General features: G+C 37.1%; 1 protein-coding gene across 6 annotated transcripts in view; it reads left to right on the top strand.

Moving 5' to 3' along the window:
• PIK3C2G (phosphatidylinositol-4-phosphate 3-kinase catalytic subunit type 2 gamma) overlaps positions 1 to 16,708 on the top strand; it is a 213,065-nt gene that overhangs the window by 141,434 nt on the left and 54,923 nt on the right. For all 6 annotated transcript variants that reach the window (XR_010832254.1, XM_066999235.1, XM_013172899.3 and 3 more), the window contains one exon: positions 12,845 to 13,001. Coding sequence is in view for 5 of the 6 variants with exons in the window: in XM_066999235.1 (XP_066855336.1) it covers positions 12,845 to 13,001 (157 nt within the window). In the remaining variant the exon portion in view is untranslated. The remainder of the gene's footprint in view (positions 1 to 12,844; positions 13,002 to 16,708) is intronic.

Below are 16,708 nucleotides of genomic sequence, written 5' to 3' on the forward strand. Positions count from 1 at the left end.
TTGCTGAATTAGGATGTAAGATATTTATTTAAATCCTGAGCTAACTGAACTAATCCTAACTTTAGCAGTTTCATTCTCTCCACTACCAGTCACTTCAAGAACTGTTGCCTATATTTTTTTAGTCAATAAGTCTGAAAACTGATGGCAAGATATGAAGTAGTCCAGCTAATGGCACACTATATATTCACATCGTGGTAACTTAAGTGTCCATTACTTTTTTTAAATACCCAGACATTGACCTTTCTTTCCCTGATCTGAATCACAGGGACCCTCTTGTCTCTTTGCCAAACTAATTCTGCTTCTTGGCGTGGTTTTCCCAGAAGTTAAATCTGCTAAGTTGATTTCTTCTGCAAAGTTAATTACTAGAAGCAATCTAGCTATTCCACTGGGAAATTCCAGTTTTTTGAAGGAAGTTTCAAAAATATGGGAAAATTATGTTTCCCACACTTTCTTCCTATGTCAGTATTTTCCTATACTAAATAGCACTTAAGAAAGTGTGAGCGTGTATAAAAGTGTCTCTTCTTAATTCAAAGGTAGCACATTTCATTTTTAGGGTTAATAGTTAAAATTCCTGTCTTACTGGAAGTGTTTATTTGAATAAATGCATTCTTTTCAGGTATTTCTTTCTAAAATGTCAATATTGGCATACAGTCAAAAAAAAAAAAAGTATCTACATGTTTTCCATGTTTTTCCTAAAACTAGGAAAAATAGGCAAGAGATAAGTTAGAAAATTGAGAATTTCATATTTTTTCTTTTTTTCCTTTTTTTCCTTTTTTTTTTTTATATGTATATATATATTACTTAGAGTAATCCTTAAAGGAAGAGTCTAAAATGTGAAAGTTGAAAAATAAATTAACATACAATCAAACTGTTACTTTGGACTAGCCTGTATTACCTGCTGAAAAATTTTATTCTAAATATTTTGGTGTGCCTGTCTAGTAATTCATTTTCAGAAGGTTAAATTTATTTTTCCAATATGATCAATCTGGAGTTAGTAGTTTATGTGAGGTATAGAGTTCCATGCCATCATCCACTTTCAACATTTCCTCTGTGCTTCCTTCCAGAAATATGACTGAAAGCTTAGAAAGATTTAATCTCATTACTTAAAGCATTTTAGTAATCCAAATGATCTTAGTAAGATTATACAAGTGGTTAAAGTTAGTCATACATATAAGTCTTTGTGTAAAGACTGAAAGGCGAAATATGCATAAAGACATAAAGGCGAAACAGTGTCACCTCAAAGGTGACAAGGCCTAAAGGGGCTTGAATTTATGAGGCAAGAAGTCCATCACTTCCAAAGTTAGGTACCCATAATTGTCATGACTAAAACACCAAAAGCACAAATCAGGTCTGAAATATGTGACCAGCACAATTTGCAGTCTTGAGTTTCAGATGCATTTCTGTTATCTACGTCTGCTTTGAACAGTAGGTGTTTATTGTTGTTTTGATACTTTCTCTAATTATCAAGATTGGATAGTAGTTTGTGCTTTACTATTGGATATTTATTTTTCAGTAATAGCCTCTTGTGGAGGACATTCAGCTAAAGCTTTCTGTGTAAATTATATTCACTGTGCACTTTATATCCTTGATTTTATTTGATATCCTTTTTGAAGTACTCAGATGGTTAAGGGGAACATGTTTTTTCCCCATACGGTGTCTGCACTGATTTGACCCTGTCCACTTCTGTTCATCCAAGTGCATTGTTGTGCTCAAATGAGTTCCCTGGAACCCAGTTCCCATCTGTTGCCACTCCCAATATCCTTCGTGGCTTTTCATTCTGCCGAAGCAAGGCATTGACTGCTTTCCAATCTTTAGGAACAGACACTTTCCTGGAGGAGTTATCATATATTCTTGCTAACAATTATTTGGGCTAGAGAACTGATGCCAATGGAATTCCCTGCAGTTTGGGAGATTTACTGCAAATGAGTTATTTTGGTGACTTCCTATCATCTTCCTATTTCAGAGGTTTCTTTCTCCCCTTTCCTCTTCCCCTTTTCTCTCAGCTACCCCACAAAGTTTTGTAGAACATGACTCTAGAGACAGGAGGTTTAACGATAAAATAGGAATAAAAGGGAAAAAAGACTTTATGTTCACTGTCGACTTTGATTATATGGTTTTATTTGTTATCATTTTCAAAGTATAACTCTTTAAAGAGACATAGATTTCCTCTTTCCTGCTACACTCAGAATCATTTTATTATAATAAATCTCTTCTTCCAAAGCTTTCTACATACCTATTTATATCTGGGGGAGCTGTTCTCACACACAGTCTGTATACATCAAACAATTTTAAATTAATCTCTGTTGCTTAGATTTGGTATCTGTTTCAACTTGTTCTGCATAATAATACCTCTTTGTCCTTCATCCTTAAGCAGAAAGCACACTGATATATTTAATTCATGTACATTTCATACCCTGCCCTAAGAAATTTCAATTTCTTCTTCACTGATTTATTCCTCCATTTTGCATGGCGATAAACAAACATCCAACAAACATCTACTACTGTATTTTCCAAACAGCCATCTCATTCTGAAAACACCTGTTAGCTGAATAAGTAATTGATATGGGATATAAGCCCACTTGTTTTAAAGCATCTTTCATGACTGAGATTTAAAACCTTTTTTTCACTGCTGAGGGTTGGCCAGAACACAAAAAGCAGTTGTCCAACCATCTTTATTAACAAGAGGAATTGCTCCAGTCTCCCTATGATTGATTCTCAACTGTTCTGTCAACACGGTAAAAAATTCCTAACAAACATGGAAAATGTGATAGTCTTAGAAAATGGTATAAGGCATCAGGAAAGCTGTACCAAACAATTTCAAATACAGCTACTGAACATAAAGTATATAAAGTATTTAAATCCACCTTAAAATTGTTATGCAATCTGATTGCTAGTGACTCAGAATACAGGCTACTTCACGTGTGTCTCTCTGGATAAAAGATCCTGACATGAAGCCCTAGAATATAACTGGACACAGTAGTGCTGAATTCAGTAGTGCTTTTAAACTAGTCAATATAAGATGCAAGTTTGCATGTATGTTCTTAGAAGAGAGAACATCCTTGAGGGAGGATTTTTTAGGGGGATTCTTCCAAAACATACATGCAGCTAACTGTACATCATATCTGAAATTCTGTGATATATGTGAATAAATTGTGGTCAGACTGCAGAATAACTAGTGATCGCAGTAAAGACTGGGGAAATAGTATAAAAATAATCAAGAGATGTCTCAAACTAGTTTATGCTCTCCCATCATGAGTCTATTGTCTTGTCACGAGGTAAGGTCCCAAATGAGTCCCCATGGCAATACACAATGCAAATGCTAGGTCTACACTAGGAACATGTCTAACCTTAGCTGTCAATATTTGTGTTAGCTATACTGTCACTTAGCACAGTAATCCTATGGGAACAGATGTAATCAAATTTCCATTTCAGTAACTTCTCTTGGCCCACTGTGGAAGATATTTTAGTCAAGTGACATTCCCTTGCACTTTGGACAGGCAAAGAGGCACAAATAAATAGGTACTGTGGCTCAGTTTACATGGGGAAACTAGATGTTAACAGAATGATGAATCAGAACCCTTAGCTTAGGCGAGGATTACAGCTTGTTTTCCACCATATCAGTTAAGCATGTTTAAATCTCAATGTCAACAATTCAATTACTGACAGACACAGATAAATCTTCTAGAATAGGCCAGTGCAATGTGTGAAATATTACTTTTACTACTGAGCAAAATAGTGGGTTTGTCCAATACAGTGATTTAACTGGGAAGCTAACATTAAGATTCTGATGATTAAAATTAATAATAATAGCAAAGTAAAATTAAGAAGAAGTAATGTAAGGAACAAATAAGACCATAATGGTTTAAGAACCATCCTCAGTTGCCTAAGGAATCTAGGATATCCTTTCTAGTTTGATGTTTCTGTTGCTAAAAAATAGATATTAATATAAAAATGAGATGGGTAAAGTTGTAATTGGAGGCAAGATTTCAAATTTACATTTAGAAACTTTTTATACAGTAGATATCTCAAACAGCAGTAGAAATGGCAGGAAATAGAGTTTAAACCTTGTTGTCTGGTATTGATTTGACCTCTGGTCATTTGGGTAAAGACCGTAGGTCAAAAATATTATATGAATGTTTTGAATGTCCAGGCCATACAGTTTACCTGAGCCAAGGATGTTCAATGTGTTTTGGAGCATTTCCATGAAAGTATCAAGGGGATAAAGAAAACACAAAATTCAGGACCGGTTACCTGGGACTTTGTCTAGTTCAATCTTGAAAACCTCACAGGACAGCTTCTCTGGGAAACCTGTTTCAATATTTAATTATTCTCATACTGAAGGTGGGTTTTTTGACTGTTTGTTTGGTTTGTGTTTGTGTCTTTGTTGCTTTTTTGTTCGTTTGTTTGTTTCCCCCTTACTGTCAGTCATAACCTCAGCTGTTCAATTTTTCACCTTTCTTATTCTCGCCTGGCTCCATCTTTTTTGTAACCTCCTATAGGTATTAGAAGATTGCTATTTGGTTTCCTGAAAACCTGGTCTTTCCCTAGGTAAATAAGCCTACCTCCCTCATCCTCTCCTTGTAGGCAAGTGCTTCAGCCCTCCAAACATCTTGGTGGCCCTCTGCTGAATTTACTCCAGTTTAGTGACATCTTTCTTAATTTGGCAAGGTGTGATCTAAAAAGTACTTGGTAAAGGGGGTCTACTGGCTACACCCCCATTAATTCAGACCAAGATGCAGTTAGTCTTCATCATTTCCAAGAATTATACTTGGTCCACCACTACTGGTTCATGCTTAGTGTGCTGCCACCAGGGCCCTGTACCCTTTCCATAGTGCTGCTCTCCAAGAGGGCAGGCCCCAATCTGTGTGGTTGCAGGGGCTCTTCCATCCAGGGACAGGGCTCTGTATTATTCCTTGCTGAATATTGTGAGATTCCTGTTCATCCATTTCTCCAGCCTGAGGCCCTCTGAGTGGCAGCTTTGCCATACTTTAGCTTCACCCCTGGTATGATGCCATCTGCAAACATGGTGAGGATGCATTCTCTTTTCTCCTTCAGATCGTTGATAAACATACAGAACAGGATAGGACCTAGAGTAAACCCCTGTGGTCTGCTTCTTACTTACAGGCAACAAACCATTAATCGCAATGCTTGGCTGTGTGTACAGCTACCACTGTAATGTTAGAGGCTTTCGCCTCAAGCAAGCTCCTGATAGAGGCTACTGGGGAGATGGTGTTCTTGCTTCAGGAAATGCAAGCTCCTGATGCAGGCTACTGGAAATGTGCACTGGTGGAGGTTCTATGTCACCAAGTAAAGCAGTTTCATGTGGGGGACAGCAGACTGTGCAGGGTAAGAGATGATGAAAAGGAGAGTTACCAGATCACATCTGAGACGTTGCATGTACCAAAGGAGAGGCAGCATAATCTATGCTTATTGAATTGGGCAGTGGAGATTCCTGGAAAATAAATACAACTGGGTGCCTCTCTGAAGTTTGCTTATACTAGCACATACCTCGTGAGAAACTAATGGGAGTAATTAGAGGTCTGTCCAGAGTTACAAGGCTACAATCTCACCAAGATCACAGAGACATGGTGGGATAGCTCACATGATTGGGCTGCTGCAACAGATAGATGGAGGCTCTTTCGGAAGGGCACGCCAGGATGGCAAGGGAAAGCAGATGTTCATGTGAGAGAATGACATCTGCCAGCTCCCTTGACACCATCGGATGTAGGCCACCTACTACCGCGAAGTGGTATGGGTCAAGTTCTCTGAAGTAATCCCAGATTCAAGCCTCAACCACTGCTGACAGTTTGTCTCCTCCCTGAACTCTGTCAGCACAGACACCAGAGGGGCCTGTTCAGTGAAGACTGAGGCAAAGAAGGCAATGAACACCTGAGCCTTATCTGTGCTCCCATGTCAGTAAAACACCATTCAGCAGCAGGCCCACATTTGCTTTTTCATTCTTTTGTTGTTGATACATCAGTAGAAGTTCTGGTTTCCCTTCGTGTCCACTGCCAGTTTTAATTCTAGTTGAGCTTTGGTTTTCCTAACACCATTTCTGCATGCCCCAGCAGAGTTTCAGTATTTATCCTTTGTAGCCAGTCCTTACTTCCACCTCCTATATATGTCCTTTTTGCCTTGAAGCTTAGTCATGAGTTCCCTGTTTAGCCAAGTGAGTCTCCATCTCTCTGCTACTGGAAATAAAAGATATCAAAAATATAATTCAGGGTAAATCCCTCAGGAAAAATATATTCTTTTTCTTTGTTGTTTTTTTTGGTTTTTTTTGGGGGGGAAAGCTATTTAAAATTTGCTAATTCATTTATCTCTTCTATCCCATTCTAAAGCATCATAATTACTCTGGCAATTGAAATTTAGACTGTCATTCTGTTTAGATACGGATGGATATATGTCAGTTTTGGGTGATTTGAGAAATAAGTCTCAGCAAGAAATTTTTTACTCTTTTCAGGAGCAGATACATATCTTTGGAACAGTTTGCAATATTTCTTCAGTAAAATAAACAGAAACCAGAAAAGTTTTCTAAACAAAGATGAACATAGATTTGCAATACGAGCCAATGATACTGTAAGTGTTAACAACCATAATTGAAGTCAATGGGAAAACTGACGTCAAGTCCAGCAAAGGAAGTATTCATACTTTATAAAAAGCACAGAACTGCCTTAACAACCATTCATGGAAATTACCAGCCTGTGTTTCAGTGTCAAGATGTAAGAATACACCAAGTAGCATTCCATAAGGTTTGTGATAGGACTGATGTCTTTTGATATTTTCATTAGTAGCTCGTATGATGAGATAGAGAATATGTTTGTTGACTGTTCAGGAGACACCTATTACAAGAGCTTTTGACCATGATGAAATTTGGACTTAGCCGTGATAGATAGTTTTACAGAAAGGAATCTGAGAGTTGTACTACAGACAAGTTGAATATAAGTTGATGATAGAATATTGAATTGTAAAGCATGAGATGTGAAGTAATCTTTTTGCTTCATGAAACACTGGTAAAACTTCTGCTGGAATACTTTCAACATTTTACTTTTAGAAAGATGTGGACCCATTACAAGGAGTCCAGACAAAAGTAACTAAAATTATCAGACAATTGGAAAACAAGACATATGAGGAAAGGTTGGAACAATTGTCAACAGAAGATTGAGGAAAGACATGATAACAGTCTGCAAATACAGTAGAGGCTGCTGTAAAGAAGACAGCATCTTCATGTTCCCTTAGGAAAGAACAAGAATTAATAGGATGAAAGTGCAGCAAGGTTAGATTAGGCATTAAGAAAAAAAATCTGTGAGGGGAGATACTGGAACAGAAATCCAATAGGAAGGATGTAGAAGAGCTCTGTCACTACGTCTTTAAAAATAGGATAAATAAGAATCTCAGAAGTATGATTATGGTTGATCTTGTCCTGGCATAAGGAGAAAGATGGAGTATCTCTTGTGGTTGCCCTTCCAGGCATATCTTTTTATGACTCTATGTATGCTTGCTTAAGATAAATTGTGCTGTGCAGTTGTTTACTTTTTCATTCTGTAATATAAGCAGGGGATACATTTGCTCATGTTTTCTTTTTTCTATGTCTGCAAATATATACATATGTATATGTATATCATTACAGTGATTAGGTATCTTCACTTAGCTTATAGAAATAAGCATTCATATTCATTTAGTGTGTGTGTGTGTGTGTTCTTCAGTAAGCTTTCAGCTTTTTCCATAGAGCAAAAGATGTCAGCATTCAAACATTCCCTAAAAGCTTTTCCTATTTTACTGGATACATCTAAATTCCACAGAATCGTGCTGAAACCTATCCATCACTCTTGACTCAGCCTATGTGGTTTTAAAGTAGTCAGGGAATATACAGGGGTTTATGCTACTGAGCAGATGATTTTTAAATTGCAAACATTTCTGTAGTGCTTTTCACACTATCTCTTATGTCCATATGACAATTTTGACTACATCCAAAAAACTAATCTGTTTCTGTCCCATTGTATTATTGCATGTGCCTTAAACAACACTAACAACACTGTTAAGAAGTTTAGATTGGGTCAGAGTAAAGTTCAGTTGTTGTTGATTATCTCATATGCTTTTGCTACTTATATAAAATACAGTCAGTGTATCTATCTTGAATGTTCTGTACTGTGAGATTCATAATAGGAAAGACTAAAGCCATTGTTTATCTTAAAAAAATAGTTAATCAGGTTACATCTACTATTTCATAACAAAGCCTGATGATCCTACTGGTCTTCTAAGAATGCAACATATTTCTAGCCTATAGTAAAGTTCTAATAAGTGTTCCCATCAACACAAACTAAGTTTGTTTTTGCATGATGATCTGTTCAGTTGCTTGAGGTTTCCTTTCTTTCCTTTCTCTGATGACATATTATCCAAACATTCTTAATCTCCAGAGGAATTGTAAAACACATTCCAATGAAAATCTTATATCTCTGAAAGCAGTAAACAAGGAAAACAACAACAACGACAATAACAACCACGAAAACATAAAACTAAACTTATTTTTCCCTGCATGAGTGCATGATGTGAGTACACTCTTTTGTCACAGCCATAGTAAAGCAAAACTCTTTAATGTTGTTGTGATTTAACCCGGCCAGCAGCTAAACACCACACAGCCGTTTGCTCACCCTCCCCCCTCCCTTTCTGGGATGGGGGAGAGAAACGGGAAAGCGAAGCCTGTGAGTTGAGATAAAGACAGTTTATTAAAACAGGAAAATAATAATAACAATAATAATAATAATGATAATAGTGCTACTAATAATAATGTGTACAAAACAGGTGATGCACAATGCAATTGCTCACCACCCGCTGACCGATGCCCACCCTATCCCCAAGCAGCTGCCCCCCCCACCCCGGCCAGCCGCCCCTATATATTGTTTAGCATGACGTCAGATGGTATGGAATACCCCTTTGGCCAGTTTGGGTCAGCTGTCCTGGGTCTGTCCCCTCCCAGCTCCTGGTGCACCCCTAGCCTGCCCGCTGGCAGGACAGAGCAAGAAGCTGAACAGGCCTTGGCTTGGTGTAAGCACTGCTCTGCAACAATTAAAACATCAGCATGTTATCAGCGCTCTTCTCATCCTAATCCAAAACATAGCACCCTACGAGCTACTAAGAGAAAATTAACTCTATCCCTCTATCCTAATTGAAACGAGGACAAATGTCCAGGATTGCAATCAGGCTCTGGCATAAATTGGGGTATTGCCTTTTTGACTGATTTCCCATATAGAAAAAAAAAAAAAAAAGGCTTATTAATCTCATCTAGGTCTTTAGTGGCAGGGGGAAAAAGAGGAGGAAGAGAGAGAGAGAGAGAGATGTGACAAGATAGATTTAATGATTTTGAGGGGATTATACACTGTACATCTGTGGTCCACCTCAAGTCACACCAATTGTCTCAATAAGGCTTTTTTTCTAGAAATGGTGGTACTCAAGAAAAAAAAAAAAAAAAGGATTTTGGTCTTCTACAGGGATATCATAGTAAAAGTATTTTCCTTGAAAGTACCTAATCTTACTAGTTTTGTTAAACTAAAGCCAGCTATTTCATTAATTACATGGGAAAAAAAGAATTGTAATAGATACAAATTTTAGGCTATGGCTTATTTTCCCATTGCTGTAGTACAGAATTATTGGTCCTTGCGCATCCCATGGATTTAAAGTATTATAGGTTTTATCTGTGATCTTGAGTATGTTTGGGGGTATAAAGTTTTTAATGTTTAGATCTTTTAGATAATTTCATTTGAACAAATTATGTAATAGGGTTATGTTCAAATAAGTGATGTCTTTCATAGTTATTAACAAGCTTTTGGATACTTTGCAAATCTTCTCAGTAAATGCCATCTGTAATACTATTTAAGATATTGTGCCATAAAGAAGGCTATTGGTTAGAGATGGCTTAAATATAGAAACATAGGCTGTACACCTGGGTGAAGTTCATCTGCACATGTATGTGTGATAAATTAAAAAGCTCATGCAAAACCAGAGCAGTCATCGCTTTTTTTCTTATGCAAGCTAAAACATCCACTATCATTTGCTGATGTAAGTTTTCCCATGCATGATGGATGGTGACTTACACTTGCCTGTATGTAATTTTTCTGGAGTAATTTTTAGACTATGACCTTCCATATTTTTGTATTGCAGAGGAGTCTGTGAAAACAGCAAAGAACATTTTGCCTATTTACACAGACGTTCAGCCCTGTCAATTGTTTTTTCTTTTTTTTTTCTTTCAGAATCTTTAACCTACTGTTCAATGAGTATCTCTTTCCACTGAAACTTTACTTTTTAATATTATCATGACAAATGACTCTGTTCTTCCTTCTCATGGATCTTGTCTCTTATACTAGGTTGTTTTCATGTTTTTTATTTCAATTGCAAAGTGATCCCTTTCTGAGTGGACAACTTACTTAAACACAGGCAAGCATGGAGCTTTAGTGTCTGACTCATTGCAGGGGTTACTTGGGGGCGAGGTTCTGATACTACAATACCTTGAGCAAAATCAGGCTTATATGCTTTAGCGGAAAGCAAATTTCTATATCATATTTTGCAGGTTAATAAGGGCGGAGAGCCCTACAGCATTAAAAAAAAAAATCTTCAATAATACTGAGAAATTTAAGAACCTTGTAAAACTGCATAAAATTATCTCACAAGTAAAATTAACCTGTAAGTAGTATAAATCCTAACATATCAGTTATGTGTTCAAATGGATCCTTTAACAACAGCAGTAAGGGAATTGACTAATGTTGCAGTCAATGCATTATGTGGAAGTTGGCCCACAGCCCAATCCAGCAATGTTAAACACGATATTTCTTCCAGTAAAGTAATTTCTGATGTAACTATCTGTTTTAAGCAAGTAGCTTAACGTGGGATACTTGAACTAGCTCAGAAAGGGCTATGTCTTCATAGTGTAATTGTGTCTCTTCGTGCAGCTGGACATCAGAAATCAAATATAAGCTTTGAACATAGTACACATTATGGTAAATTTAGAGCAGTAATTTTGGCTTGGGATATTTTAGCCCAAATACCCCACTATGGACAAGAAACGGAGTTTTGTTTTTTAAGCATTCTCAAGGTGCTAGAAAGCTTTCAAATCACGTTTTAGGTTGGATGTCTACCCACAGATAAGTGAAAATGTTAACATTGCTTATTTTCTGGGTCAATCTCTTTTACTTATTGGTTTCAACAAATTGACTTCTGTGACCCTAATTGAACCTAACTAATTAATACTTAACATCTACATTAGATACCACTGATAGACAGAAGATAAGCTGTAAGATGAATGAATAAGAGATGGATCTGGGATGGATCTTGCTCTCTGAAATCAGTAATAGAGTCAGTTTTGTAATTCTCTGAGCGCTACAGCACAAAACTACACAATCACTGTGAAAAAGTCTTACTGTAACATAACTGTCACACTGTGAACTCACATCTTGCATGATACAGAAAAATGTGGAAGGAAAGAATAAGAATCAATATTGTGGAGACTTTCATATTTCCTAATACTACCTAACTGAAATGGAATAATATGTTAAAAAACTTAAAAAATATTTTAAAAAAAATAATTAAATAAATAAAAAAAAAAGACCCGGGCTGATTTGAGATGAATGATGCCTGTAGGGTGTCTGTTCTCAAAGTTATCTTCAATGTAAACAACAAAAGTAATATTCCAGAAATAAAGGGAAGGTCATTTGGCATTTCATGTAACTGAGACTCCCATCTGCAGCCTAGAATCTCATGGCAACTGGACTTTCTTCAGTAAAACAAAACAAACATTTTTTGTAGGAAAATGATGAAATTTCCAAGGAAATTCTTCTCTGTCTTGTTTATGAATGAATCAGCAAGCAGAGTAGGCTATGCCCACATTTGAGGTTTTAGCAAGAAACAGACATTCTCAACTTTGTTTCTGCATTAGTTTCCCAAAAGTATTTGGTTTACTCAAGTTTATTTTGATTTAAGGGTTAACCAACTGTGTGTATTTCCGTGCGATATAGCCCTCTAATCTGTGTACGTGCATCTGTATACACAGTTGTGATGAGAAAATCGCTGCAGTAGTTTTGTCTGTGCTAAGATGCAGTATATCTGTCTTTTCTAAAGCTATCAGATGATAGGATTGTTAGCAGAAGCCTGGCTAATTTGTTTTTTACTTCAATAGCATGTCATAGTCACAAACATTGCTAGTGATAAGAAAAAAGGCAAGACATGGTTTCAGATTCTGCACCTCATTTACTCCAGAGTGAATACAGAGTAACTGTACAGAGAACAAGAGAATGTATTGGGGTTTATTCTGTGGTAACTCAAGTTAGAAACATCCCTTCAGAATGGTGTATATTTAATGATCACATCATATGTTATATATTTTTGTTGTTGCTTTTGGATTGTGGGGTTGCAGTTTTTTTCTTTAATTCACTTCTCACCTAGTAGGGAGTTAATATTTATATCCCATCCTGTTTAAGAACAACTTTTAAATATTTCAATACTAGGAGTGAACATGTTTCCAGATTCACTTTCAGGCAGAAGTCAAGAAATTAAAGCAATGAGAATTTAAAAAGAAAAGTAAAGAAAAGCCAGAGAAAAATAAGTAAGCCCCAAACTTGTTCAGTTGTTGTCTTTCTTACTGGGAAGCTCTTGCTGTGAGATCTGTCTCTGCCCCAATTAGTCAGGGATACCAGATAGACCAATAGACCTGTCCACACTGGAGGAAAGCAGAGATGAAATAATGAGGAAGATAATACTGGAAAAACAAATATGAATAATGAGTCACAAATATTAACCGTCTTGCATGATTTGCTATTTTAAATGAAATTTCTCACGTAATTGTTCTCTTTTCAAGGGACCGAGCTCCTTTCATCTTCACATCAGAGATGGAGTATTTCATCACAGAAGGTGGAAAAAACCCACAGCGTTTTCAAGAGTTTGTGGAGCTTTGTTGTCGAGCTTATAATATAGTCAGGAAACACAGCCAGTTACTCTTGAACCTGCTGGAGATGGTAAGAAACTTGAAGATGAAACCAAAAATCAATTTCCTCTGGTGTTCTCTTCCCTTTTAACAATTCTCAACTGCCTCCTGTAGCACTATGATTTGAAGAGGTATCAAGCTGCACTCCAGAAAATGTTAGTGCTGGCACTTCCTGTCCAAAGAAAATATGCAATTTCATGTACTAATTTCTAAGAAAAGAAAAGCTAAGCTGCCACTTGTTTTTTGTTTGTTTGTTTTTTATAAAATAGCTGAAAGCTGTAAAAGAACCTGGGTGCAAGGTCTACATTCAGGAATTTTCACTCAGTCATTTTTCAAGGTTTTCAAGCAGTCATTGACCAACCTCATTTATGGTTACAGCAAGCCAAAGAAAACTAAATGTTTCACACATTGACTGATGTAAAAGTATGTAGCAACACTGCAGCTACCAGTGATGCCATTGGAGTGGGTTTTTTGCACAGTTCCACACTCCCTTTTTAAGATGGCAAATAAAGGAGTATGACCTATATTAAGACAGATTTTAATATCCTTTTGTATAGAATTCTAAGATCTTTAGGTGTTTTTTATCCCTTAAGTATTCATGCTGATTCACGTGCTGTGGCAGATTCCATAAGTTCTTTATGGAATCTTTTAAGTACTTGTGCATGAAACCTTAATAATTTTCCCCTCTCACGGGTAGAATGAGAATATTAAATTAACTAATATTTGTTTATATGCTTGGTTAGACTATTAATCCAAAACTTATGTCCAGGGCCCAATGCAAAGCCTAGGTAATGTTTGTGCATGACAATTCTATATGAAGTTATTACCAGAATTCCTGCTGAAACTGGGGTACAGCCAAAATGTTACTCCATAAACACAGCTCTGTTGTCTCCAGCTTCTGCAGTGGTGGAGGGGGGAAGGAGGGGGTGAGAAACAGCAAGAATTTCCTTGTCCTGCCTCTGTCTTGTCCATGGATTCTCATGCAGTGGTACATTGTGTGATTACCCAATATAGAGCAGGAGGGATTGCCCCAAATCTCAACCCTGCTCCTGTCCAAACACATAGTAACCATAGTGGCTGGAAGCAGTGCAAAATGCCATTCTGGGAAATACTATCTAAGTTAAAGTTAAAGTTAAAGTTAAAGTTAAAGTTAAAGTTAAAGTTAAAGTTAAAGTTAAAGTTAAAGTTAAAGTTAAAGTTAAAGTTAAAGTTAAAGTTAAAGTTAAAAAGTTAAAGTTAAAAGTTAAAAGTTAAAGTTAAAGAGTCTCTGGAAAGCTCAAGAGCACCCATGCCCCCTCATCCACAGCAGTTATCTCTGCATTTTTGGACAGGTTGCCTAAAACTGCATGCTGCAAATATAGCTACATCTCCTGTTCGCCCCCTGGTCCTCAGTGCAGTCAGTCCCTCCTTCTGCAATCAGCAGAAATACTGATGTTAGATTACTCTGAGATAATATATAGAGAGAGTGTTAGGAAAATGTTCCCAGCAGGAACTCTGAAATACATAGCTATCTCTGCCTGGATATAGCTCAGGTTTGTCTATATTCAGGGCATACTGCCTTTTCTTTTGTTTCTGCTGTTCTTTGAGTGCTGAGCTAAAATTCAGGATACAAATATGTTTCAGCATTGGTCAATGAGCTGCAGTTCAGTCAATTGTGTTGCATTTCATAATTGAAAAATAACTGGCAGTGTACTCACACCTCATTGATGAGCACTTGATGTCAAAAGGAAATTAAACAAACTAGATGAGTTGTGCATGCCTTGTTTTTGCCAATGATGTTTGGAAAGGTGAGTCTGGTTCTGTACTTGAAATGGAGTGTTGGTTGGAAGAAGGTATCAACATGGTTTAGTTCTGAAACTATTTTAGTTAAGAAAACTAAATAGAGTGTGAAGTCATACTTTGAATTCATTTCTACTCAAAATATCAGATGTTATCAGGAAGGTACAAGACAAACTAACCGCTGCCTGTGTGTATCAATGACAGCCTAAGATACCTCTCAATATCTGGAAATCTGCATCATTTAGCTCTCCTTCCCCTGCCACATTCTGTTTTATAAGACACTGTTTGTAAAGCATGGTTAAAAAATCCAAACAATATGTCCATTTCCAAAAAGTACAGCTTGACAAGAGCTGTAAACAGTGCTCTGAATGGTCAGTAACTGTTAGTGGTTTCTAGCAAAGTGTTTTCATGATTTTTTTCCCAGTATGGGACTTAATGCTTTTTCATAGTGGTGAGCAGCATATTTCTAGAACTGTTCCAACATTTTCTGCTGGGAGTAAGAAATAATCCATGAAGTTTGCATCACTTTGAAAAGCAGAAACATCTGTGGGAGACCCAAGAGTCTGCTGACAGTGTCCAGCTGTATAAATGCCTGTAGTTCATTAGATTTGCTCTCGTTAAAGAATTGATGTGAGCTATTAAACAAAGGCTGATAGGAGGACACAAACACCTTTTGACTAGTTTAAAAAAGTGCAGAATACATTACTGTTATAAAGATTTTTCAAGTAGAAAATTATTAAAAAGTGCTTAGAGGTGACACTAGACAGCAAGTAATTGATGCACTTGCGTGTGGTGTGACAAGAAACAGGTAAGACCTGAGACTGTTGTCCCCAGACAAATCATCTCACCTTCCTACAGCTCAGAAACACCAGGGAAACATTCCCATTTTGGAGGTCTGTGCGTGGAAACCTGACACCAAGTCTATTCATTTTTACATGTATTGGTGGGCTGAGCTTCACACACGAGCTCTGAATCCAAGCCCAAGGAGAGCATAAGCAGTTCCACTCAGCAAGTAAGAAGGCCTGAGATGGTTAAGTGTGGTAGGTCAAGACATACATGTGGTCAAACAAGGGGGGATAAATCCAGATGCTTAAACTTACACATTTAGTATTTGAGTTTCCCTAGGCAACCTGTAGTTGTTTTCTGAACAGTTGTTCCATCTCTTGTCCAATTAACATCTAGAAATACTAGCCACATTTTTAGAAGCCTCCTCCATGAGGGGAAACAAGATAGATATGCTATATGAAGCAAGAGGGATGAAGCAGTGTAATAACCCTCTACGACCTCTTGCAGCCAGCAAAACAGTGTGTAGGTACCACCCAGGTGAAGACATTTTTGGGGTTGGCAAATGACTTTCCCCCTTCTGCAGTTCAGGGATCCTAAAAAATCTCATTCTGCAGTCACAGTATGGATCATTCCGATTATGTTCAGATCTGTCATTGTTCTATTTTCTAATGAATGGCAAGAAGCTTAATTTGTCTATGAAACAACCCTTTTAATTTTAAAAGGGGACAGGAGTTGTTACCTTTCTTATAAATGTGTTGGAGACGTAAATTGCAGTGTGTATCCCTAAGTGCTGAATGTTGTTATTGTCCGAGTTCTCAACTCACCAAGTTTCACTCAATCAAGAAAACAAGCTACTTACATTCTCCTCATTGAGCTTTCTGTCTTTCTGCTCCTTGCTAGCCAGAACTCTGTGAGACAGCAATCTAAAGGTCCAGTGGTAGTATTGATTTGGCCTTATATGAAGCAAGATTTTCCTCATAATGCCAAAAAGAAAACATACAAAATATTGAAACTTGATGTAAAAATATTGAGAAGGTTTGAAGTAATAAGGAAAATGACACCCTCCCCTCATCCCTTTTCCCTTTCCTCTATTTATCCCTCAACCAAACCTTAAAATAAAATCAGTGTTTCCTTTTTTTCTTTGCCATTATCTGCAAAACTCAGCGGGACGTT

Source organism: Anser cygnoides, chromosome 1, assembly GCF_040182565.1.
Source record: "Anser cygnoides isolate HZ-2024a breed goose chromosome 1, Taihu_goose_T2T_genome, whole genome shotgun sequence".
NCBI lineage: Eukaryota > Metazoa > Chordata > Aves > Anseriformes > Anatidae > Anser > Anser cygnoides.